The following is a 25,473-nucleotide window of genomic DNA, read 5'->3' on the forward strand; positions in this document are numbered from 1 at the left end:
TCTTCTCAGATCTCCGTGCTAGAGCAGATAGCAGTCCGTACACGTCATCGGTGGGACCCCATCAACATTCCTGCAGTCTGCATGTATGGCTCTTGCTCCACAGAGGGACAAGTAACCAGACTCAGTTCACCTTCTTACGAAATTTCTTAGGTCTATTTTTTTTTAATTCCAGTATAGTTAAATGCAGCGTTATATTAGCTTCCGGTATACAATATGGTGATTTAACAATTCTATATACTACTCAGTACTCATCGTGGTAAGTGTGCTCTTAATCCCCTTTATCAGGTCTAAATTTGTATTTGGCAGGCTTTTGTTTTGATTTGTTTTGAAACGACAATGGAGATCTGAGGCTTGGGATTTCTTCTGTAATCCTGCCTTGGTAGGACACAATCTCATTTTTCTGTGGCGAATATGAGTTGCCCTTAACACCCTAAGATTCTTATCTGACCCAGACTCCCAAGTTCCCGTCACTGGCTAAAAAGAAGTTAGAATTGGTTGTGGGTGCAAAACGGGTTGGGAGTGGTGACAGCAGGCCCTGCAGTGAGGAGGGGACCTACTAGAGTCAGTGCCCAGCTGCTCTGGCCACATGCTCTCCAGCATCCTGTGCAAAGCTGCCAGCTAGCCCACACCCAGAGGGTTCTCTCCACGGACGCACACCGACCTCAGGATCCTGACAGGTCTCCCGCGGACAGAGCACAGGGGAGGTGGGCTGCCTGCTGCCCATTATACTTGCGCCTCTGCCTCAAGTTTTTCTGTTCAACTTTTGGTCCTGGAATTCTAAATCCATCTGTACTTGGAAGGCAGGGCAATTTCCTAGAATCAACAGAGCAGTTTCTGAAAACCGTTTCTCATAATTATGCAAGCTGACAACGAAGAGTGTGGTTAGTACCATGACATGCACTACATATATCCCTTAGATGTGATGATGAAATCAATTACGAAAATATTTTTAAACACCTCACAATTGACCTTTGTAATGAAATGCATCCTATTTTTGTCAGGTGCTTTCCCTAAGTTGTGCCTAACTACCCCCAAGTGTCCTGGCTCGAAGGAGAAGGCAGCCTCCTGTGTGCCGTCAACACTAGCGAACAAACACTGGGGAGGAAAAAAAGAGCGGCAGAAATGTGGAAATGTAGAATAAATGGTCATTTTTCTCTCAAGTGTCTTAAGTGTCTCATTCAATAAGTATTTATTCGACATCCACTATGTGCCCGGCACTCTTCTAAAATACTGCGGGCCCATCAGTGAGTAAGAGACAAAACCCCTGCTTCCCTCATGGAGCGTGCATGCTAGTGAGGGAGGACGGTGCCATGCTGAGCCATATCGGAGCCCAGGGCAAAGGAGAAATCAGTAACGTTGATCCTGCCTTTAGTGTTATACACAACTAATGAATCATCGAGCCTTACATCGAAAACCGGGGAGGTACTGTATGGTGACTAACATAATAAAAAATCATTATAAAAAAAATGTTGCTATTTTGCTCATATCATGGATTTTTTTTTTTTGCATTTTCATTTTTTTAAAATACTGCATCAAAATATTTACCTTGGTTATTTTTTTGGTGTCCCTTAAATGTTGTGCCTGAGCAAATCTCACTCCCCTCATCAGCCCTGGCCATGAGACGGATGCAGGTAAGAAGCATGGTAGGGTCTGAAGGGCACCACCCACATTTCCCCTTCCGGACCTCTGTATGCAATGTCTCCAGCTGCTGAGAGTAATGACCCCTCACAGCTGAATCCCTGCCCCCCAGAGAGGCCAAATGACAATGCTCACCCGTCAGAAGCAAGGTGAGAGCGGGTACTTCAGTGAGCCCCAAGTCAGAGCCGCAGGCAGAGAGACAGATGCACAGAGAGCTGGGGAAAGGGCTGGAGTCCCTAGATGCAGGATCAGTCTGTGCCAGTGATTCTCAAAGTGTGGTCCCTGACCAGCGGCATCAGCATCACCTGAAAATTTGTTAGAAACATCAATTCTCATGCTCCAGTCCAGACCTCCTTGATGAGAAACTCTGGGGATGGGGACCAGCCATCTACAGTGTCACAAGGCCTCCAGGTGATTGTGATGCGCTGATCTGTACAGTCAAGAGAAAGGATCACAAGGACGCTAAAGGCAGCTATGCCAACAAGAAGTCAAAATTTTTTGACAAGCTTTGGATCTGAACTAATTTTTGGACTCAGAGCCCACCAACTGAAGAAAGGCCCTGTCCTCAGGAAGAAGTACCCTGCAACACCTTGGCATGTCTGCATGACAATGACTACCCCAGTCCTTCCCTAAAGGGACCAACAGATACTTACCTGGGTAACCATACCCTGAGGAAAGGAAATAGCCCAGGATTTTCAGAACTGTTGGACAACAGGTCTTAGCTGACAGTGGGAACCGGTATGATACAAATCATGGTTCTCTGGCGGAGGAGACGTGTATGGGGGCCAGATAATAACTGGACTCACGGCCCAGGATCACCTCACAGTGGGTCTAGTCAGTCCAGGGACCAACCCGTGGTTGTGTCCCTGGTCCTTGATTATTGAAATAGTTCTTGGAAGTTGACAGAATGCCCACATGCATACATTGGTTCTTGGCCTGTGAACAAAAGCTCTCATAGTGGGGAAGGACAGGTGGGAGGCTCTGAAGCTTCCCCCGTACCCCTCCTGTGGGCAAGACTGAAAATTACAAACATCCCAAGGCAAATAGCAGAAATTAGTGCCATCCTTAAAGACTTAAAGGAAGCAGAGGGATAGTTCCCATTGTATCTCTATTTAACTCATCAGTCTGGCCCCGACACAAATGAGCTCCTGGAAGATATCAGCAGCGTATCCCAAGCTCCGTCAGCGAGCAGTGCCGATTGTAGCTGTTGTGGTACGATCTACAGCCACCGCCCCCCCCACCCGCAGCTGATCTAGAGACCTGAAACTCATGGTCTCTTTCTTCTACTATCCGTTCTAGATTTCCCTCACCCTTGGTTAGCACCTGTGACAGGCTATACAATAAATGAGTAAATGATATAGTATGTTAATGATGAAAATGCTATGGAAAATTGGGTAAGGGGAGAAATGTTTTGCAGTTTTGCATAGGATATGGTAGGCTTCACTGAAATCACATTTGAACAAAATCTTGAAGAAGGTGAGGGCGACCATCTTCAGGGGATGGGCACTCCACAGATAGCGCAGTAAGGGAAAAGGCCAGGAGGCTGGTTCATGTCTGGAGAATTACAGGAACAGCAAGGTTTGTGGTAGCATGTGGCCACATGTGTAGGGCTTTAGAGGTCATTATTTTTTTTAAAGATTTTTTATTTTATTTATTTATTTGAAAGAGGGAGAGAGAACAAGCAGGGGGGCAGGGCAGGGGAGAGGGAGAAGCAGGGAGCCCGATGCAGGACTCAATTCCAGGACCCTGGGATCATGACCTGAGCCGAAGTCAGACACTTAACCGACTGAGCCATCGAGGCGCCCCTAGAGGTCATTATTATAAGTATGATTTTGGCTTTTACCCGCAATGGGATGCGGAGCTACTGGAGAGTCTGGGGTTAAGAGTTATCATGATCTGACTGTATTGATTAACAGGACTGCTCTGATTACGGTGCTGAGAACAGCCTGTAGAGAGTCAAGGAGGGTAGCAAGGCAAGAGACAATAGTGGCTTGGATGGGGGGGTGGTGTGGATAGCAGCAAATTTGGCGAGAAGTGTCTAGATTCTGGATATATTTTTAATAGAGAGTCCATAGGATTTGCCGATAGGTGGGGTGTGAGATACAAGAGAAAGTAAATTGTCAAGTGGTTGACCCAAGCATTGGAAGGCTAGAGTATTCATTTAATCTACCAAGATGGATAAATTTGGGCAAGGAGCAAGTTAGGGGATAAGATCAGGAGTATAATTTGGAACACGTTGAGGTTCAGATGTCCTTTAGATAACCAAGGAGATATACTGAATAGCAGTTTGATCCTGGCATCTGGAGCTCAGGAAAAGCATCATCAGCTAATAGGTAGGTTCTGAGAGCGCTAAGATTCCATGAAAATAACACACATAGAAAAGAGCCCCAGGCCACTCAACATTAAAGGTCTGCAAGAAGAGGAGGAACTGGGTAAGTTGCAAAAAGGCTGAGGCTGGAAGAGGTTAGTAAGGAAAACCACAGACATGTGCTGTCCAGGAGGACAAGTGACAAAGGATTTCAGGGAGGGGAGAGAAATCAGCTCCATCAAATCAAGTAAGTTCAGGACAGAGAATGAGCAATGAAGGTCACCTTGATAAGGGGGCTTAGATGCAGTGATGAGTCCAAAAATTTCACCGGAGCAGGCTCAGCAGAAGGGATGAGACCTGGAGATGGGGGAATAGACAACTCTCTCAGAAAGTTTTTGCTAAGAGGGGAAACACAGACATAGTGAGGAAATAGGGTCATGTGAGGTGTTCTTGTGTTTTTTTGAACCAATGGTGGAAATGATACAGTAGGGAGGGGGCCTGGGGAGGAGTGCTGGGGCCGTGTCCAGAAGACGCAGGAGGGGTGGGATCTGGCACATGGGCGGAAGGGCATAGCAGTGTGGACAGTCCCTCTGTCACAGCGGAGAGAAGATGGTGCGTGTGCTGGCAAAGGCGTACGGATGCTGCAGGTGGACTAAGAGCATGGCAAAGCGAGGAGTTTCTTCTGGGTGATACTTTCCTCTCTCATTTTAGGAATTAATATAGGCATCGCATCACTAACTACTGTGAAAGGATTTCAGTCTAAAGTGGCAAGGAGGATATGAAATGGAGAATCTCATTCAAGTGCCTCAGAAGAACGGAACTTAAGAACCGAGGGCCTGATTTCCTGGAAATGCCTGATTTACAGAAGACAGCTTTACCTTCTGACCAGGGAACATCTGCCAAGTCTCTCCCCATCCTCAAGCCAATGACCTTACTTTTTGAACTCTGCCTGGATGTCCCTCTCTTTGTACTCCTTGCCCATAAATACAGCCATCCCAAACCCTCACCAGACTCCCTGGGGCTTGCAATAGCATGCGTTTTCCAACTTGCAATTCCTCTGCTATTTCCAAGTAAACTAGGTTTCTGGTAATTCAAGATTGCCTCAGTTTACCTTTTCATTTAAGCTGGCACTAAAAATGTAACTTTGGTCAGCTTATTTAGTATCTCTAGGCTACAGTTACCTAATTTATGAAACGTGAACAATACTACCTATGTTAGAGAATGCTGGGAGTATTAAATGAGTTAATAATAAATACTTTCATCTGAATATTGAAAAGTGCTTAAGGCATAACTAGCACATAGTAAGCAATCTAAATAGATAACTTTAACCTTGTATCAACAGATATTTTTAATGGAGCAATAAAAAGTGAGGGGAGTTGAGATGCTCCAGAACCTAATCTTTCAAATAGGGTACGTTAAAGACAGTCTTTAAAAAAACTACTTTGGGGTGCCTGGCTGGCTTGGTTGAGAGAACATGCAACTGTTGATATCGGGGTCGTGAGTTCAAGCCCCATGTTGGATGCAGAGATTAAATAAATAGACTTAAAAAGAAAGAAAAATAACATTCTGTAAAAAAAGAAACAAACATCTCTTCTTTAAAAAAATTACTTAAATGTCTGAGCTTTTCCCCCATTTGTAAAAGTGGGTATCACCTGAATTATGAATAGTATTGATGTGAAAATCAAGTGTCATATATTAAATGTTTTGAAAAGTAAGTACTAATATTATGATGATTGATACTGTTATGTTGTAATTAAAATTTCATCAGGGCAAGTAAGTACTTAAAACCAATTTAGAAAAATTTCAATTGCTATGAATTTAATTTTGGCTCAGTTTCCTTGAAATTTAGTTTATTGTAGTATTTTTGGGGAAAATTATTATAACATTCACATATCTAATTATAATGAAATTAAAATTTCACAGCTTTTGTAATCTTCATGAACACATAATGATATTGGAAGAAAAACAACTGGACAGTGTCTGGCAGCTGACTTTCCATTCAAGGATGGATTGTGTTATATAGATACTTTACGTTTTTCCATCCTTACTAGTTCTTAGGGGCAAAGTCTGTTAAATAAAGGAGTCTCTCCAGGGGTTTACTGTGCTCCAGGCAACAGTGTCATCCCCCTTTCACACTGAGTCCTCTCAAAGGCAGCAAATCAAAGGTGTCTGATGTGCCGGAGCCCTCAAGGCAGCTTTGGGTTTCCCTTCTTACAAAGCAGTTTGATTTTCCAACAATAATAAAATAAGATCATTAAAGATCAATGTTATGTGAATCCTCAACTTAAAGTTATCCTGGACTATCTGTAATTCTAGAAGGACTAAAGTAGGCCTAAGACACACGTATCTTCCTCCCATCACAGTGGATCTACTCCCTGCCTTGTTGGCAATTATGAAGTAGAACATTTGGAAAATGTTAACGTATATGTAAACTGCAGAGATTATTCCTAAAGAATAGTTTCAGAGTAATATCCTTCACATACTCCCATCTATTTTGGTTTCCGTCCAAGTGTTTCTAAAACCTTTAATAGTTAGGTTGAGAAATTGATGCACAGGAAAATGGAAGCTTGATAATCGGTGACACAGCAAACAGCCCCCTCTGTGGCCGGCAGCCTGAACTGCACTTCCATCACACCCAGACTGGTTTGCAATCCTTGGAAAAGCCCTGGCTGTTGTCAGGTCAGGAATTTACATGGCTCTCTTAGGAAAGACAATCCAAGTACCTTTAGAGACATGCTGTCTCAACTCAGTAACTGTAATAGAAACAACGAAGGTTATAGAATCATAGAACCTATAACCCCAAGCCCTGTGAAGACAGAAGTGTGCCAGACTGGCCCACCCGGGCCTCCCAGCCCATTGCTGGAGACTGACCCCGCCCGCAGCTCTGGGGGCTGTGCTGGCACCAGGTGGCGGCTCACTCCCACACCCTCCACATTCTCTTGAACCAACTGAACACTGACTCCGAATCTGTAAGGTGAAGATGGGTGAATCGTCTGGAAAGATCAGAAAAAGGCACAGCTGGGAGCCAGGCCCCAAGGTAGATCAAAATCTATAAGGCACCTGGAGCACAGTAATCCCGAGTTAGCACAGAAAACAGGGCCGCAGAGAGGGACAGTAAATGGGTGCACTCTCACCAAGAGAAGCAGAGACGCGGGACCCTGAGGACCCCAGAGAGGCTGAGAGAACTTTCCAGTTCTAGGATCACGTAGCCTGGTTAGACTTTGTTTCCTGCCCTTAATGAGATTCCCCGCTACACTCTTACAGGGAACCTTTTTTTTTTTTTTTTACGATTATTTGTTTATTTATTTGAGAGAGAGAAAGAGAGAGAGTGGGCAGGAATCGGGGAGTAGAGGGGAGGGAGAAAGAATCTCAAGCAGACTCCACACCCAGCACAAGCCCAACTCGGGGTCGATCCCAGGATCAAGAAACCACCATCTGAATGGAAACCAGGAGTTGGGCCTTCAACCAACTGCACCACCCAGGCACCCTCTCACTGAACCTTTTATTTCAGTTAGCCTCTGAAGTTTTCCCTTTCTGTAACTCAGTAATACCCAAATCAGAAATGCCTAATCCTCTGCTTCTATGGAACGATCCTTGAAGACAGCACGGTCACATTGCCGGCTAGTGATCATTCAGTTCTAGAATCCGATTTGCCTGATTCCCAATTTGCTAGGCTATCTGGTCTCCTTTATGTATCAGTAGGCACTGAAAAAGTTAGATCTCAAGTATTAAGCAATATTTCAATACCGGCTTGCTTTATTATGACAGTCTTAAACCATGATAGCCCCCACATAAAAATGCACCTGGTACAAATGTTTGACTTCCAGTGGCTCAACTTGGCCAAAGCTTAATTAAGGTTCTAACCATATGCAGAGAAGAGTGGCCTAAAAACCATTTGTGCTCACAAGCTAAACAACTCATACCCTAATTCTTGGGGACATCAGGCCCAGTGTGTATATCCTATTTCCCTTCTGGGACTGTATCCTGAATCAGCATATTTACATAGACACATCAACAATTTAGTTAAGCCTAACATAACGTTTCTGTCAAGTTCACTTTAAAGTATTAAGTACAATATTTAATACATGATTAATACTAATATTTAATACAAATAGTACATTTAGATGCATTTTTAAGCCTTTAAGAGGAGAGAGAGTGGAAGCGATAGAAAACAACAGAAAAGTGCGTCATAGGGAGCAATTACCACAGCTTCCTGTATAGGTCTTCTGAGGAACAGTGAAGGTCATGTGTGGGCAATGGCTCCCCATATACCTGGGGGGCTAGGGCACTTGTCGCATGGGACATGGACGGCAAAACCCCTATTGGAGTGAGTACTTATATGTGAGCCAGGAGCCTTCTTTTATCCTTCTTGAATGTTAACAATATGGAAAGCAGACATGGAAGAGGTGATTCTGAACACTGAGGAATATGCAGCGGCCTAGCCTGCCACACTCTGAGTTTGTTAAATTTGGAACTAGGCTGTCTGATAAACTGCATCTGAAAAGTTAACCTGGCCGCAGGTAGTCCCTAGTGACCTAGACTTCAGTGTAGGTTGGTTCTGAATTCCTAAGTGTTGTGGATTGGCTAAAAGTGAGTTCTAGGTCTCCTCTTTGTGGTTGACCTAAGATTTTCTCTAGAATTGGTCTTCCAGTCATTCTATCAGCCAGGTGGGTTTAGCACTTGAGGAAGGTATTAGAAGTACAGTGTTTGTTAGAATTAAAATTCTTCAACCAAGAGTAGATATCTAATATTAAAGTTTTGGTATACCTTCAGAATAAGTTTAAAGTTTAAATTAAGCCGAACAGTTTAAGGTTATCAGAATAATAAGCTTATTCTGTCTGTATCTCTAAGAAACACTAAAAATTACATAATAAAATCCCTATCATAAATTTTAGACTATCACATATACATTGAAGACACTACCTTTTACAGTGTCAGAAAACTCATTTCTTTTATATAATTATAATAGAGTTAAAATTCTGGTTGGGGTCTCACAAAGAAAATTAGGTATAATTTTTATTGTGTTTAAATAATTTTTCATTATTGGGGCACCTGGGCGGTTCAGTTAGGGTTAAGTGTCGGACTCTTGATTTCAGCTCAGGTCATGATCTCAGGGTTGTGGGATCCACCCCTGCGTGGGCTCTGTACTCACCCTGGGGTCTGCTTGAGATTCTCTCTCTCCCTCTCCATCTGTCCTTCTACCCCCCTTTCTCTCTCTCTCAAATAAATAAATCTTTAAAAAAATAATTTTGCATTATTAAAATGATTTCAAGGACTTCACTGGCCTGAAATAAAAATATTCTGACATGTTGATTCAGAATTAAAGGTTACTCTTACACTTTCCTTTTTTGACCAGAAATATGATTTTTGAGACTGTACTTATTTCCCCCAGGATGCCTATGTGCTTCTTTGGTACACGCTAAATACCACATAGGAGAAAGTCTTGTGAAATCACATAATGTAAGAAAAGCAGGACACAGCAGAATAAAATGTGACCTCAGGACATTAGTCATTTTCAGATCTGAAACTACTACAGGGAGCCAACAGCAGCAGTAGTCCTCCTGCCCACGGCTGACTCCCCTGTGCATCCTTGAGATGGTGAGTTTGGCCTGTAATACCAACAGCCCGGAAAGGGAATAGATTGTCTTAGGGGGTAACTGATTCTAAGACTTGAGGCAGGAAAAATATCAAAATGTGTCTGGAGCATGCTGTTGTTTTCAGATACTATGGCTACTTTTAGAAATGTCAGAGTCCTGAAAGGACATTAGCATCAACATAATGGGACTTCCTATTGATCAAGTTGTGAGACTTTGACCATCAAATACAAGCACAGCAAGGTAGTCATAACAAAATGTAGACTGTGATGCAAGTTTAAATTGTTTAGTAAGTAGGGGAGTGTTCATATTGAGTATTTTATTTTTTAAAAGATTCTATTTATTTGAGAGAGAGAGAGTGCACAAGTTGGGGGGAGGGGCAGAGGGAGAGGGAGAAGCAGACTCCCCATTGAGCAGGGAGCCTGATGCAATGCGGGGCTCAGGCTCGATCCCAGGACTCCAGGATCATGACCCAAGCCAAAGGCAGCCGCTTAACAGACTGAGTCACCCAGATGCCCCCATACTGAGTATTTTATTCCTTCTAATAATTTTGTCTGTTTACAATATTTATATATATAGTTATTTCCAACCACGTAAGCATCAAAGAAAAAATATATGGAACTAGGAATTTGGTCAAATGATCCTGGTAGAAGAAGGTACTAAAATAAAAAACAGGGTGGATTTATTAGCGTAAACAATAGGATGTAAGGTGAGCAAAAATAATAACCAGGTAGCAGCAGGTGGCACAGGGTGTCATATACAATAATTAAGGAAGAGAGACAATTCAACACCATATTTTAAAACATGAATTTAAATGTCCTGAAGAGATACGTTAACTACACAAACTAAATCCCTCATCACCAAGAAATGAAAGCTCTGGAATCAAGATTCCCAATAAGGAATATCGCCATTTTAAATAATGAAGACAGAACAGATCAAAATACCCGAATGACAAGCCAACAGGTTAGGTACTACCAGCCATCCAAAGATTAGTGCATCATAACTGCAAAAGATACCAAGTCTCAAAGACAAACATTTATAAGAAGACGAATTAAAAGCTTACCACAAAAACACCCCCACAAAAAACAGCTTGGCATGGTGACTCACGATTGAATTACCTCGGTCTACTATACAATCAGGCCAGACTATGTCTAGACCAAGATTCACCTGGTCAATAACCCAGATCCTCTCTTTCTCCCTCATTTCTGGCAGACCACTGAAACTCAGGGAAAGTACTAATACCGAGACTTTAGGAATAAATCACATTAAGAATCATATTATACTGGGAAGTTATTAAGTATGGAAATAACAAGAAATTACCTAAACCATGGTCCTAATGTTTTAGAATAGGTTGAAGTGAATGTGCAATAAAACATTTATAATCACTGTTTAAGGTGTTATTTCATAAGACTCATCCATACTAAATTTGTACTCACAGTTTAAAATTTTTCAGAAAATTTAATTAGTCAATTTTGCATTCAACGTTTAAATGTGCAATAAAACATTTATAATCACTGTTTAAGGTGTTATTTCATAAGACTCATCCATACTAAATTTGTACTCACAGTTTAAAATTTTTCAGAAAATTTAATTAGTCAATTTTGCATTCAACGTTTAAATGCTCAAGAAAATTTAGGGTTCCTTAATTTTTTTTTGGTATGAATTTAATGAAGGAATCCTTAAATGAAGTACATATAATTTTGGGTATTCTTCACATCTAAAAGTGCCTCAGACAATGAAAGCCTCTATTAATTATTACTTTAAAAATTCATAATTCAGAAGAGAAAGTCTATAATTATGGAATCCTAACAGCCCCTGCTAGAATCCAAAGGAAGAAGTGATTTCAAAAGGACTTAAGAAAGACAAAGCTTAAGTTGTCTATTTCTACCAAACAGTCATCATTTGCTTGGTTTTGAAGGACAAATGAATCATAACTTAGTAGGAATCACATTTCCATATTAACCACTTGGGTAGATGCCATGATATACGATTGAGATTACTGCACATTCTCCTTCTAACTACAGGATTTAAGTTGTGTTGAAGGTAGGTCCCCCAACGATACAAAGAATCTGAAACACAAAATGTTAGCTCAAGAAAACAGGGAAAACTCAAAAGGTCAATATTTGAGAAAGCTACAGTTAGACCAGCTGCGAGATCTTGAGGAATACCATGCAATTGTAAGGATGCCTCTCAAAGAAGGAAAAGCATTAGTCACATCTGATCTGACACATGAGAACAAACACAGAAATAATATTAGAAAAATCACATGATTTTGGCAAATCATAATAAATATTCACCACACTTTGCACATCTTAGGTGAAGGAAAAAAAGTAGGAAAAAAAACAGAAAGGAGTTAATCTAACTTGCTAGCTTTATGAGGGCTACCTTTCTGGCATCTGTTTCTGGGTGAAGGGGAGAAGCAATCTCAGGAAGACCCAACCCCTAATAAAAGAGAGAGAGAGAGAGAGAACAAAACCAACAAAAAACCAAACCCAAACAAACAGAAACATCTTTGGGAATACAAGTATTCCGTTTGCAAAATTAATTGCACAATGTCAATTAATTCAAGTGCTGGTATCACACTGCCCGGCATTGATTATACACCTTTGCAAGTCACCAAGATAAAACCTGTCAGGGGAGCTGGTATTCAGCATGGTACTCGATATGGCCAATAGTTCTGTACATGTATAAACACATGTCGATATCCCGAAGGTGCTGTGTGGGGTGGGGGAGGCTGAAATTTGACCAGAAAGCTTTTCATGATTATGGCTTCTTTCTCATTTCTTCATCCCAATCAAAATCCAATGCTTCATCATCTAGTTCTGATAAAGTAAAGAGAGATTTTTTGGAAAGAAGCAATCTCTCAGTGGACCCCTCCAGCTGAAAAGTTTTCCTTTTCCTGCCAAGCACTGTAGCTGCGGCCCCGGGAGGAGGGCTGGGGCCTCTCTCCCCCTGGTTCTTACTTTCAGGGGGAGGAGGGGATCCTGATTTGGATTCAGAGGAGGAAGTAAAGGAGAAGTTTGCCAATCTGGCTAATGTGCAAGCATGAACCTTGCTGCTTTTGTTACTACATGAGACCTCTTCCTTTCTTTGACAAGTAAGAAGAGAATGCCCAGTCTGTTTCCCAAGCTCAAATTCAGGCCAGGTAACTCTTCCTTCAGGGCCATGTTCACTTTTCTCTCTTGATCTGTCTTCCTCCGGTGCCTTCTGGGGCACCTCCTTTGCCTGACCCTGTGGCTGATTTGAGTTTCTGCTTCCTGAGGGGGAGGCCAACTTTTGTGGACCCTTCCCAGGCAGAGCTGCTTTTCTTCTCGCTCTCTGGAGAGTTCTAGGACTTGGAACTGCTACTCTGGTTGTGCCAGGAGACACAGGACTGTGGTCTTCAGGGGAGTGGGTCAGTTTTGACTTCTGTTTGAAAGTAAATTTTGCCAGTTTGGCCAGTGGGGGACCTGGACTCTCCACACTTCCAAGTTCAGGCTCTTCCACCTGAGTAAGGGGTTTCTGTCTCTTTCTTTTGGGAGTCTGCAATGTTCCTTCGGGGCCACGGACAGGACTGGACCGAGGATGAGAAGGGCCTGGCTGTAAAGGCACCTCAGCGGGGTTTCTGCACAACTCCTGGGCGCTGGCCTTGCGCAGCTGCTGCAGCTTCCTGGAGACGCGGTGAGTCAGCACCGAGTCTGGTTCGGCGGCAGACACCGCCGTCTCCGAAACGACTGCTGCCTTTTTTGCCTCTTTACCTTCAACACGGTCTGGCCTCCACGGAGCTTCTGTCTCTCCTGGTGCTGGAAGCTGTCCAGTTTCCAGTTTGCTCCTTTCGCCTGGCTCCCTCTTTTCTTTACCCTGAGATTTGTTCCTGAAGGTTTGCAAAGCCATTTTTCCCCCAGCTGTTTTGGGAGATACAGGCACAGCGTTTTTAGGTTCAAGCTGATGAGTTGCTATGGAGTCAAACCAGTCCAAACTGTCATCTTTGCTATTTTTGTGCTCAGCGGAATGTTTTCTATTTGTTGATCCGTTAGGCCCCTGATGGGATGGGGGATCAGGAAGTGGGCTTCCCTCAGGACTGCCTCCAGGAGAGGACGTCAGCATGCTAGAGTTCACTTCCTGCTGTGCCGACCAGATTCTGGACTTTGATGTTTCTCCTGGATCATTGTTTGAGGGTCCTGGGTTAGTCTCGGCCTCCACTGCCTGTGTCTGGGATTGGCGCACACTCTGATTCTGTAACCTGTAGCAGAGATAAATAAGGAAAACGAAGAGAAGAGAATTTGCTTTAACGTTTCCATTTCTTTAGCCTCCGAGACGCCATCTAAAGGGCTTGAGTCCAACATAACTCCAAGTTAATACCAAATATAGTCTCTTAGAGCAGCAGGAGGAAATCATCCTTTCTCATCAGTATAGAATTTAAGTGCTCTGATAATCATTTTAAAACTTAGTGAAACCAAGGAAATGAAGTAGCAGGCTTGTCTACTTTTAAGCTCTCCCTACAAGTCCATTTAAGTTACTTAAGACTGTTGGAAGGTCAGTGTAAAATGCTCATTCTTATCTCTCTTGTTAAATGTTCCCCTCCAAGACAGGCTTATCGCTACTTGCAGTGGCCAGTTGCGGATCAAGTGGTTGTTTCACAGCCGGTTTGCAGATCAGAAACAAAGTGGAAGAGCAGAAATTATGATCCCCTCACATCTCTTCACCTGAGTACTGGTGTTAGTGCACCTAAAAGTCACCTTCCTTGGGAGTAGAGACCGTGATTCCTCTGCGCTGTGGCTCACACTGCCCCTGGGGCATCACGCTCACGGCACACCGCCCCCAGGCAACTGGGACATCTTTCCTGCAAGGCTCAGCCCATTTTCTGACATGTGCTCTGGGCAGCTACTCTCCATCAGGCTGACACCGAGGTGAACCTACTGACCTCCCGGAATGAAGGATCTGATCGTGATAATCATTTTTTTTTAAATTTTATTTATTTATTTGACAGAGACAGCCAGCGAGAGAGGGAACACCAGCAGGGGGAGTGGGAGAGGAAGAAGCAGGCTCCCAGCGGAAGAGCCTGATGTGGGGCTCGATCCCAGAATGCTGGGATCACGCCCTGAGCCAAAGGCAGACGCTTAACGACTTCGCCACCCAGGCACCCCTGTGATAATCATTTTTAATCTTGGGGATATTAGAAACTGAAATAACGCCAGAGGACCAATTTGTAACAGAGATGGTAGTTTCTCAAAAGGAGGTCCTTCAGAAAGCCCTTCCTAACAACCCAGAAATAGCTTCTCAGTATAAGGGGCAACATGACCCAGCTTTCATGTGTTAAATTTGAAAAGGAATTAAACAAAAAAGCAGATGAGTAAATTATTCTAAGAATCATGTGTAATCATAGAAAAAGGCGTAGAAGAAAAGATATTAAATTTAAATGAATTTTAAATTTAAATATATTTAAATACATTACAATGTTAATGGTAGGCCTCTCTGGGAAATAAGATTATATGTGATTTTTGCTTTCTTAATTTATTACTGTTACTTTCCAAAATACTCTATAAAGAAAAGTATTACCTTTTATGATCAGGAAAAAAACCCACAAAAATTATTGTAAAAATACTGGGTTATATTCACTCACCCATAGATTTGGACACATCAATAGAGCAAAATCCATATTCATTGTAGTCATAACCAAATAAACAAAAAAAGAAATAGCTTTCAAAATTACTACTATCTAATATACATCAAATTGAGGTCAGGGATATTCATAATTGTTAAAGCTCCATAAAAATGTTCTAAAAGATAGGGAATTTTAAAGGGCTGTAGAATAATTTAGCCCTACCATTTTAGTCTAATTGTGACTTTGGGAATTAAATTCTTCCCGACATAAAATGTCTGCAGTTTTACTACACCTTCCTAAAACACAGCTTTTGGGCATTCTGTTTTCAGGTGAATACAATGGCCACCATTTGAGGCTGGCTGTCACTAGTAAGCATTTTCCAGAAGAAAAGTGTGATCAAAATACGAATAGTTGTTTTACTCACGTAGGACCCCTCTAAGGGTTAGAGAACTCTTTCCTAAGGGGATAAACCCATATTCTACTTGGGCTTGTCTCACATGGTAAGACTGGCTTTAGATGTGACTTGGAGGTCATTCACTTTCATTGCGGGGCACCTGGTTTTACAGCTTTGAGGATCAACACCCAGAACATGGCCCTGCATATCAAAGACGTCTATACCAGAAGAAAAGAATATGTGAAGGTAGAATCCTTTTTTTTAGATCATTACCTATTCTTCTTTCCCTCCAGGAGGGTCATTTTGAATTTGGTAAGTCCAACTGCTATTTTTCTATCACATAACACCGATTCTGAGCTTCATACTCCTTTCCTTCCTGAATCCAGCAATGACAGCTTCTGGTCCACGTGACCAGTTTCTGGTCAGTCAAAATGAGCAGCCTCTCCAAAAGCCAAGCCAGGCCCAGGGCAGGCCTGAAAAGGATCCGCTACATCAAACCATAAAAGAACCAAAGGAATAGCTTTCATCTCAACACCAGGCTCTGGATCATTAAAAAGCCAGACCAAAAGAAAAGGGGGTTGATTTTATACAAAGGGCAAGATTACTGCAGGCTGGCACCTGGTATTAGCAACACAAAGCTAGTCCCCACACTCCCCCAGGAAGGTTGTGCTGGCATTTCAGGAGTTTAAGAGACAATGCTACTGGATGAAGACAGTGAGTGAAAGGAGAAAAGCCAAGAAGAAAGTTCTCAGGGTTTTACTTATTCAGTCAACAGTTCCACTGCAGTCCCCAAATTCTCCTTCAGCAGCTGCCCTGCTTCCACATGTCTCCGCTCACCAGCCCCCAGCTTTGAGGTCGATGCCACCAGCCAGACTCAGGGCGGTTCTGAGCCGCTTGCACTGATCACGAAGATACCCAAATGGACACCCCTGCCGTTGCTCACTCGTGTTTCACAGGTACACACTCGGAAGTCTAGCTTTTTAGAAGCTCACGTATGCAGGGAGCATGCAAACATTAAAGAGGGGGCAAAAATTCTTTAGGTAATGCACGTGACGCATTCCTTCCCATGTGTCCACATTTTAACAAATCATTAGAAAGTGGCGTTTTGCAACATTGCTTTTGTCATTCTTGAGTTGTTACCCTATGGGATGAGAAACAGATTTTCCTCTTTAATAAAATACATCGTTCTCACTGGGGATTTTTTTTTTTAGTCTGTTAAATATGTAAAATTTTAAAAGTCATGACTTTGGGCATGGAGGGAAGGAAAATCATGATGCTGAAGGGAGGGTCAGATCTGTTGCTAATGAACCAAGAGGGCCTTTCCCAGGTGAAAGTCAGTACTAGTTATCTCGACTTCTCTAACTTTCCGCACATGCTAGCTTCCGCTGGCCTAAAAGCAGTCTGGGCCTCAGTCTTCTGTGATTTTCTTTCACCAGGGTTATATAAAGATCGAATATTCGTTACGCTTGGAAGAAAGCTTTAAAAACATTAAGAATAAAATTAAAATATTAATAAATACTAAGATTCTTTATGTAAACTCCCTTGCACATGTCCTTTCCTGGCAAGGAAAAATGATAAAGCCAAATTATTAAAATATTTTGTGTCTGGGTCTGGCCTGGGGTAGATCACTTTCCTGGAGTCCAATTTCTTCTTTCTTAACAGCATTCCCAGACATTTCTCTGAATAGCACTGCTCTACTTCTATTGAACCAAAGAAAAGAAGAGGAAGAAGTAGTGGCAGTAAACAGAATGAAGCCTATTTACCAAGATTTCTTGATTCCATGGAAACTGTGTGTCTTGAGTGTAAACTATGAGTCGCCAACCTTGGTGTTTCTCATGTAATTGGGGCCCAGGGGTATAAACTCAGTAAATTAATATACAGTTTGCTATATACAGGAAAGGACCAGCCGTTGTTCTCTATAAGGCTCACCAAACCAGCAAACCAAGGAAATGTAGCTATGGAAGGTGGTCTCCAAAGATGGCAGCCATCAATTCCCCCATTCTTGTATGTCTATGTCACTCCTCCCATCAAGAGGTGGTGTGTCTATGTCCCTCTACCTTGCATGGGGCCTGATCTTGTAACTTGCTCAGACCTATAAAATGTGGCAGAAATGATGTTGTACCAGTTCTAGCCCAGCTCGTAAGAGGCGTGCTGTTCTGTTGGAGCCTTAAGCTATTGAGAGCCCAGCCAGCCCCCGGCCATTTAAGCCATCCCAGCTAAGGCACCATACGTGTGAGGCAAGCTATTCTGGAAGTTCCAGTCCCACCTGGAACTCCCAGCTAAATGTAGGAGTGATCCCAGCCAACACAATGTGGAGTGGAGATAAGCGTTCCCACTGAGCCCTCCTGAATTTCTGACTCTCAGAAAAGTGAGCACTACAACGGTGGTGGTGGTGTTTTTTGTTTGTATTTTAAGCCACTGAGCTTTTCGGTAGTTGACTATACAGCAACAGATAACTGAGCCAATCCCCTACAGATATTACAGACAGATTTTTCCACTTAATTTCCACTTCCTTCGTTTCACTAAATGTCAAACAAGGATTTTCCATTATAAGCCTTTCTTGGATTTCTTTTCTCACCTTTCAAGTCTACTTAGCTCTTCCCTCAAGAGGTTGTGCAGCTCCAGCTTTTCCAGAATAAGCTCACACTGCCTCCGGTACTGCTGCAGAGGGTTTTCAGGAAAGGAAGTGTGGAGTGCATTCACACCTCCTAGCAGGGCACCTCCCTGCAGGGGCGAAGAAAATGGAAAATATTGGGGGGAGTCACCAGGTCAACCTGAAATGAGGAAGCACCTACTAGAGACCACTGCTCCCAAATCAGCTTTCTCCACCCCCATCTTGGGTATCAGAGTCACCTGGGGGCCTTTTACGAATTTCAGCAGTTCTCTCCCCCAATTCCTGGTAGCAAGCATTGCTCCAAGAAGCACACTGCCGCTAGTGAGACCATGAGCATCCACCAGATATGCGGAGGAAAAAAAAGAGTTGAGACCCACTACTGTACACCAGTGGGCAAAAGCAATGCTACTGATGCAAAGGATATTTCCATGACATTTTTTTCCCCTTCTTTTAAATGGTTTCCTTTGGATCTATATCTAGAAAATGATCATTTTTATAACTCATGATATGCTATAAACTGTCTTTTATTTTTTTACATGCTTATAATTAGGGTTCAAATATTAGGTGCAAAATACCCTCACCTGCATTGAGGATTCCATGACTGACACCGCTGTAACAGCATCTTCCAGAGTCACAGTGTCACGAAACATCAGGCGAGCATGAGCTAAGAAAATTATGAAGACAGAAATTCTTAATGAGTACTTGAGGTGATTTTTGTAATACTTTAACTCCCCTGAAAAATTATATTTAATGAATGAGCTACTAATAACAAATTCATTTTACTAAAACAAGCACAAAAGTCTCATTTCAACTAGCTTTAAAGTTGTTTCTCTAATAATGGGGCTAATCTTGCATAGCCCATGATGATTCTGGGTATTTATATGAAAAAGTACTCTGGGTTCCACAAAGAAAGGGGTTATAGAAGCATATATCTAATACTCAACAACTTTTAATCCTCATTCTCTTGTTCCTTATAGAAATTTACAATATCAAACTCATTTCTCATCTCTGGCACTTCTCTTTATCTGTGGGCTTTTCAAAACTACCAAACTCACCAGCCTGCATTTGGGGTACTTCTTGTCTTAATATTAGCTATAAATCCTTGACAAAGTGAAGTGCATTGGTTTTACAGAACTTTTTATTAAGCAGATATTCTGTCATCATATGATACATTCAGTTCAAGTGGAACTTTTTTTAGAGTTATTTTAACAAGAGCTAAGTGTAAAAGTCACTATTAGGAAAAAAGTCTTGAGATGCATGTTACTTGTATGTATACATGTAAGTCTCATGCCTTTGGGATGGGCTAGTTTCCTGTGTCAGTGGTGGGGTGCAAATGGTAATTAGTGAGGAAAAAAACAGAGATGCTATATAGGAAACAACTCTAAGCAAGAAAGTGTTCCACCCCAAATGCTAACAGACTGCCATTGAGAAACAAACATTAGTAAATAAGACTTTCTAAATGAATGATGTCACCAAGATTCCTCTTTCTTAATGATGCTACATTCTACTCCATACCCATAATCTGTCCCCAGAAGAAGTGGCTTCATGGCTCAGAGCCTTTACTTTTTAAGTGACTATGAGCACCTTAGAGTAGAGAGTCTTCCTTTTCATCTTTGAATTCATGGTGCCAAGCTCCATGCCTTGCACAGATTGGGCACCCAACAGAAGTATTATTTGTTGAATGAAATAAACCTTCTGCTAATCGGATCAAGCTTTCCAACAGGCGGATGGTGGTCCGGGCAGCGTTCCGGGAATCACTCTGCCTCTGCATCTGGTAGTACCGGAGAAGGACTTGATTACCCACGTCAGACAGCGTGGGCTGTAGATTCCTAATCAGGCAGAAGTAGGTTTTCATCTTTTCCATGCTCCAGAGCTTCTCTGATTTGCTTGGATAACCTGTATATATCAGGTGCTAGGTCAGTAATTTCTAAGAACAGGCAAACATCTCGCTTCAAGGGTTTTGATAAAGTTCTTACACTCATTTTAACAAAGATAACCTTCAGGTTTGTGGCCACTGAAGCCTAGATCTGACTCTGCACAGCATATAGCTCAAGAATAAGTAGCCATAGGATCTAAGCTCGACAAAGGTAAACTTCCTACAGGGGCTAAAATTATTCATAATAATTCTGGTCTGTCCTACAGTAATTGACATAGTATTTGACTAAATCTAATTTAAAGAGAAGCTTACATTTAGAGATTTCTGTTTCATAATTCAGTCCAGTTTTCTTTGCATGCAGCGCAAGAGGTGAGTGGTAATTACATATCATAAGGTTGCCCCCTTTCATCACAAAGAACATATTTACCGACTGTAATATCATCCATAGGCCCTTTTTCTTCTGCTCATTATTCTGGGTGGACTAACCGGCTCCTCTGACTGCCTTCTGTGCAAGCATCTCTCTAATGCCAATAAGGTAGGGTACCTTGGGTATTTACTTCAGTTTCTTCAAAGAGGATTTCATTTGGTCACGTCTACTTTTTCTTGGTCAACTTGAATGATTTATCTCCACGTACCTTTGTTTTCTAAGATAAAGGAGGAAATTATACGATCCCAGTCTTCATTCTTGGTATCAAGCAAAACCAGGATCAGATCAAATCGACTTAACAGGGGGCTGCCGAGGGCGATGTTCACAGACACGGACTCGTGGGGGTCATACTGGCCTTTGGGGTTAGTGGCTGCCAGGATGGTGGTCCTTGTGTTCAGCTTGCACACGAGGCTATTAAAAGAGATGGTATAATTCACTGACAGTTGAGATTCAAATAAAAAGCAAAATTAAACTTGTTAATAAAAAGGGGCTGCTCTTGTACCTTGAAAATCTAGAGAGACTTGTGTGAAAGAGGATGTGGAATGATACGAGGACATATCACAAACATCAAGCTCGAAAGAAGGACATTTACAGTAGTCTATCCTGAAGGGAAGTTATTATTGAATTAATACTTCTTATGCCCCTACTATGAGAGACCCCTCTGCTGGGTGCTAAGAAGTATACAAAATTAACTCAACATGGATACTGCTCTTAAGGAGCTTGTAATCTATGAGCTATAATGGTAAGAGAGGAAAGACTATGGTAAGTTCTACTTCCACTTCCAGGGGAAGTAAAGATGATGTATATTCATATATGTGGATGGAAGAGATGATTAGAGAAACATTACCAAGTAGATTTTGAACTGGACTCTTCGTAACATCTGGACTTTTTTTAAGTGGAGGGAGATAAGTGTGTGCATATACACATATCTATATGTATACACACACATAGATAGATGGATAGATAGATAGATAGATAGATGTATATGTGTATGTATATGCACACACACCTACATACAAATATACACACCTACATGCACACACATATTTGTGAGAGTGAAGGTGAGGGATAGGGGTGACTTAGGAGAACGGTAAGTGGTTGAAGCAAAAACTTCCTGTGTGCTCACTTCTTTTGGTTTTTCTAAAAGTGAAAGAAACAAGAGTCAGAAAGAGAAAGAGAGAGAGAGGGAAGGAGGGAGGGAGGGAAACAAAGGGAGGAAAAGAGGGGGAGGGGGAAAAGGAAATTGGGAAAAATAAGGACTGATTAGCATCATGTCTTCTGTTTGTTTTGAATATAGCTGACACAAAATGTTATATTAGTTTCAGGTGTATAACTTGAGTGATTTGACAAGTTTATACATTATTCTATGTTTACCACAAGTATAGCTATTACCTGTCCCATTACACAGCTACTACAGTATCATTGACTGTATTCCTTATGCTCTACTTTTTATTTCCATCACTTACTCATTCAAAACTGAACTCATTCCCTCTCCCTTTCACCTATTTTCCCCAAACTCCCATCCCCCCTTCCCTTTGGCAACCATCAGTTTGTTCTTTGTATTTATAGTTCTGATTCTGCTTCATTTTTTTTTAGATTTCATTTATGAGTGGAATCATATGGTATTTGTCTTTCTCAGCCTGACTTATTTTACTCAGCATAATATCCTCTAGGTCCATCCATGTTGTCTCAAATAGCATGATCTCATCCCTTTTTATGGTTGTGTAATATTCCTCCCCCACCCCGTGTGTGTGTGTGTGTGTGTGTGTGTGTGTGTGTGTGTGTGTGAGAGAGAGAGAGAGAGAGAGAAAGAGAGAGAGAAAGAGTGAGTTTGTGTGTATACACATCACATTTTCCTTACCCATTTGTCTAATGATGGACACTTAGGTTGCTTCCATGTCTTGGCTATTGTAAATAATGCTTCAATAAACATAAAAGTGCATATATCTTTTTGAGTTAGTGTTTTTGTTTTCCAAAGTGGAATTATTGGACCATATGGTATTTCTATTTTCAATTTTTTGAGGAACCTCCATACTGCTTTCTACAATGGTTATACCATAAATTTACATTCCCACTAACAGCGCATGAGTGTTCCTTTTTTCTCCATATCCTCACTAACATTTGTTGTTTCTTATCTTTTTGATTTTAGCCATTCTAACAGGTGGTATCTCACTATAGTTTTGATTTGCATCTGACATCAACAATAGCAAGACTTTCCTTTCTTCTTCTTCTTTTTAAAATAGATTTTATTTATTTATTTATTTATTTATTTATTTATTTATTTATTTGAAAGAGAGAGACAGAGTGTGTGTGCTTGCACAAGCAGGGAGGAGGGGCAGAAGTCAGACAAGGAGATTCCATGCTGAGCTCCCAAAGTGGGGCTCAATTTTAGGACCCTGAGATCATGACCTGAGCTGAAACCAAGATTTAGATGCTTAACCAACTGAGCCACCCAGGTGCCCCATATAGCAACATTTTTCTAGATATATCTTCTAAGACAAGGGAAGTAGAAGCAAAAATAAACTATTGGGAATACATCAAAATAAAAAGCTTCTTCACAGCAAAGGAAACCATCAAGAAAACAAAAGACAACTTACTGAACGGGAGAAGATGATTGTAAATGGTAACTTTAATAAGGGGTTAATATCCAAAATATATAAAGAACTTAAACAATTCAGCACCAAAAAAACCAAATAATCCAATTAAAAAAATGGGCAGAGGACCTGAACAGTTATTTTTCCAAAGAAGACATACAGACAGCCAATAGACACATGAAAAGCATCACGTTTTTACGGAGCGACAGTGAAGGGCAGACTGAGGAGGCCTGGGTGCCATGGGCAGGTTAGATGGGGAACACTGTGGCCAGGACCCATGGAGGAGGTGGGGCCATGGTAGGGGGAGAGGCACACGAGGCTTGAACAGAGCAGTGGCGCCATGGGTATGGCTCTGCCATAACTTAGAGACTGTTTTTAAACTTATTAATGATGGAAAGTCCCCAAAATAACATGGCATATTCATTAACAATAACAAACATAGATTGTTTTCTCTCTGTAAATTTGTACGCTCTCCATTCAATGGCCGTTTTTAGTTATAGCGCACGTCTGCCTCTCAGCAGTCACAGCCCGGTGACATCAGCAAACATGTGCTACATCTGTTAATGTCTGATCTATTTCCAGTTGGCTCTAGCGGTCAGCCCATGCCCTAAGACTGAAAAAGTCTGAGAATCTTTATTTGTGGTAAATGGCACAAGAAGACGCTCATCAAAGAACGACAAACAAGGCCCTAAATCCCCCTTTAAAACCCAATTCCCTTTTAAAAAATTACTGAAAGGGAAAAATTCTGAACAGATGGCCTATATCTTATAATTTATGTGCCAAAACGGCTTTGTAAAGGCAGTTGTTTAGAACTTGGAATCCAGTTTGCCAAAAAGAATGTAGTAAATTGTTCCTAACGAATCCCACAAAACATATTTAATCCATACTGAAGTGAGGCTGTTTGCATTTATCATACAGAAGGAATATTGCTGGAATACTGGCAATGAAACACAATACAACTGCATATAAAGTGATTTGTTAAAGAAATTATTTTTAGTGTGAGGTAAAATGGACTGTTCTTCCTCTCTGATCAATACACAATTTTAAGACATTTCCTGTGTGCAAAGGACTGGACTGAGAATTCGAGAAGGTACACGGAGGCCCCTGCCGTCAGTCAGTTTACAACAGAACTGCTGCAGGACAGGAGGCTCTACACGGCGCCTGCCAAGCAACGGACGATGGCATCCGTGTCAGCATCAGCACCGGCAAAGAGACACTGCTGCGGAGACCCCTGCGTGTCTATAAGGTGTATCATCTTAAAGCTATCCATGACGTGAAAAGAAAAATGAACAGAAAGAAGGTAGTGAATGATTCCTATTTGGGACAAAATGAAACAAACTTAAGGGAGGGGGCTAACGACAATTTATACGTGAAGAAAAAGGACAGCCTGATGGGCAGTGAGTGGAAATGTGAGCAATGAAAATAGAGGAGTGGTCATCTGAAAGACGGGAAGGCAGTACACAGGCCTGGTGGTTGCAGATCTGTGACGCAAACAAACATTACTGCACTTACAACTGAATGGGGTTTTAGAAAACGCAGAACACACGTACACAGTGGAATCCTGAGTACTTGGTGCGTAGTGGTGGCTCACTGAATAGCTACTGAATGAACTCACGAATTAGTGTAAGGTAATGGTCATTTTTCTAACCCCAGCAGGACCTCCACCTTCTTCCATAACAATAATAAAGGTAACTATCATATCTGTAATAGGAAGCATTGTGCTAGGCTTTATGTATACATACTCTCTCTAATATGCACGATCACCTGAAAGGTAGGTAGCATATCACCAACCTGGAAATACGGAAAGTAGAAGTTGAAAGATGTTAGTAACTCCCCCACAGGCGACAGAGAGCAGCAGAGCTGCCATTCAAACCCAGACCGGCCTGCTCCACAAGCAGTGCCCTTTTACCTGCAGACTGCCCCCCGCCCCCCGTGTACCATCTGAAACCATTCCTGTGGTTGGAAAGAACCTGCCTGATGCTTTAGGTATTCACTGACTTGCCTTATCTTTTTCCTACTCAATTCGGTCCTCCTTGAAGGACTGTGACTTATTGTTATCTTCACATGCTTGTCACATATTAAATGCTCATAAACGTTCACTAAATACATGACAAATAAAAAATAAATCTTTACTTAGTTCAGTATTTCTAAAATGCAATGCCATTCTATACTTACAGGCTTCAACAGTCATAAGATAATCATGCTAATATATATTTTTTTCTACATTAACTTCAAAGAATGAAAACATTCCAGTTTCTGGAAAAGCTACTTTAAAAAAATTTCAGTTAATTAACATACAGTGTATTTTTAGTTTCAGAGGTAGAGTTCAGTGATTCATCAGTTGCATATAACACCCAGGGCTCATTACATCACGTGCCCTCCTTAATGCCCATCACCCAGTTACCCCATCCTCCACTCCCCTCCCCTCCAGCAAGTCTGTTTGT

General features: G+C 41.8%; 1 protein-coding gene across 3 annotated transcripts in view; it reads right to left on the reverse strand.

Annotated features, from left to right (window-relative positions):
* Positions 1-7,679: 7,679 nt before the first annotated feature.
* MCM9 (minichromosome maintenance 9 homologous recombination repair factor) overlaps positions 7,680-25,473 on the reverse strand; it is a 99,942-nt gene continuing 82,148 nt past the window's right edge. For all 3 annotated transcript variants that reach the window (XM_087865422.1, XM_045798553.2, XM_045798552.2), the window contains 5 exons: positions 20,644-20,846; positions 19,825-20,028; positions 18,714-18,796; positions 18,097-18,242; positions 7,680-13,762 (listed from right to left, as the gene is read on the reverse strand). In XM_087865422.1, the coding sequence (XP_087721548.1) occupies positions 12,304-13,762; positions 18,097-18,242; positions 18,714-18,796; positions 19,825-20,028; positions 20,644-20,846 (2,095 nt within the window). In that variant the 3' untranslated portion in view covers positions 7,680-12,303. The remainder of the gene's footprint in view (positions 13,763-18,096; positions 18,243-18,713; positions 18,797-19,824; positions 20,029-20,643; positions 20,847-25,473) is intronic.

Source organism: Ursus americanus, chromosome 11, assembly GCF_024610735.1.
Source record: "Ursus americanus isolate L20-20 chromosome 11, mUrsAme1.1.p, whole genome shotgun sequence".
In the NCBI taxonomy this organism is placed as follows: Eukaryota; Metazoa; Chordata; class Mammalia; order Carnivora; family Ursidae; genus Ursus; species Ursus americanus.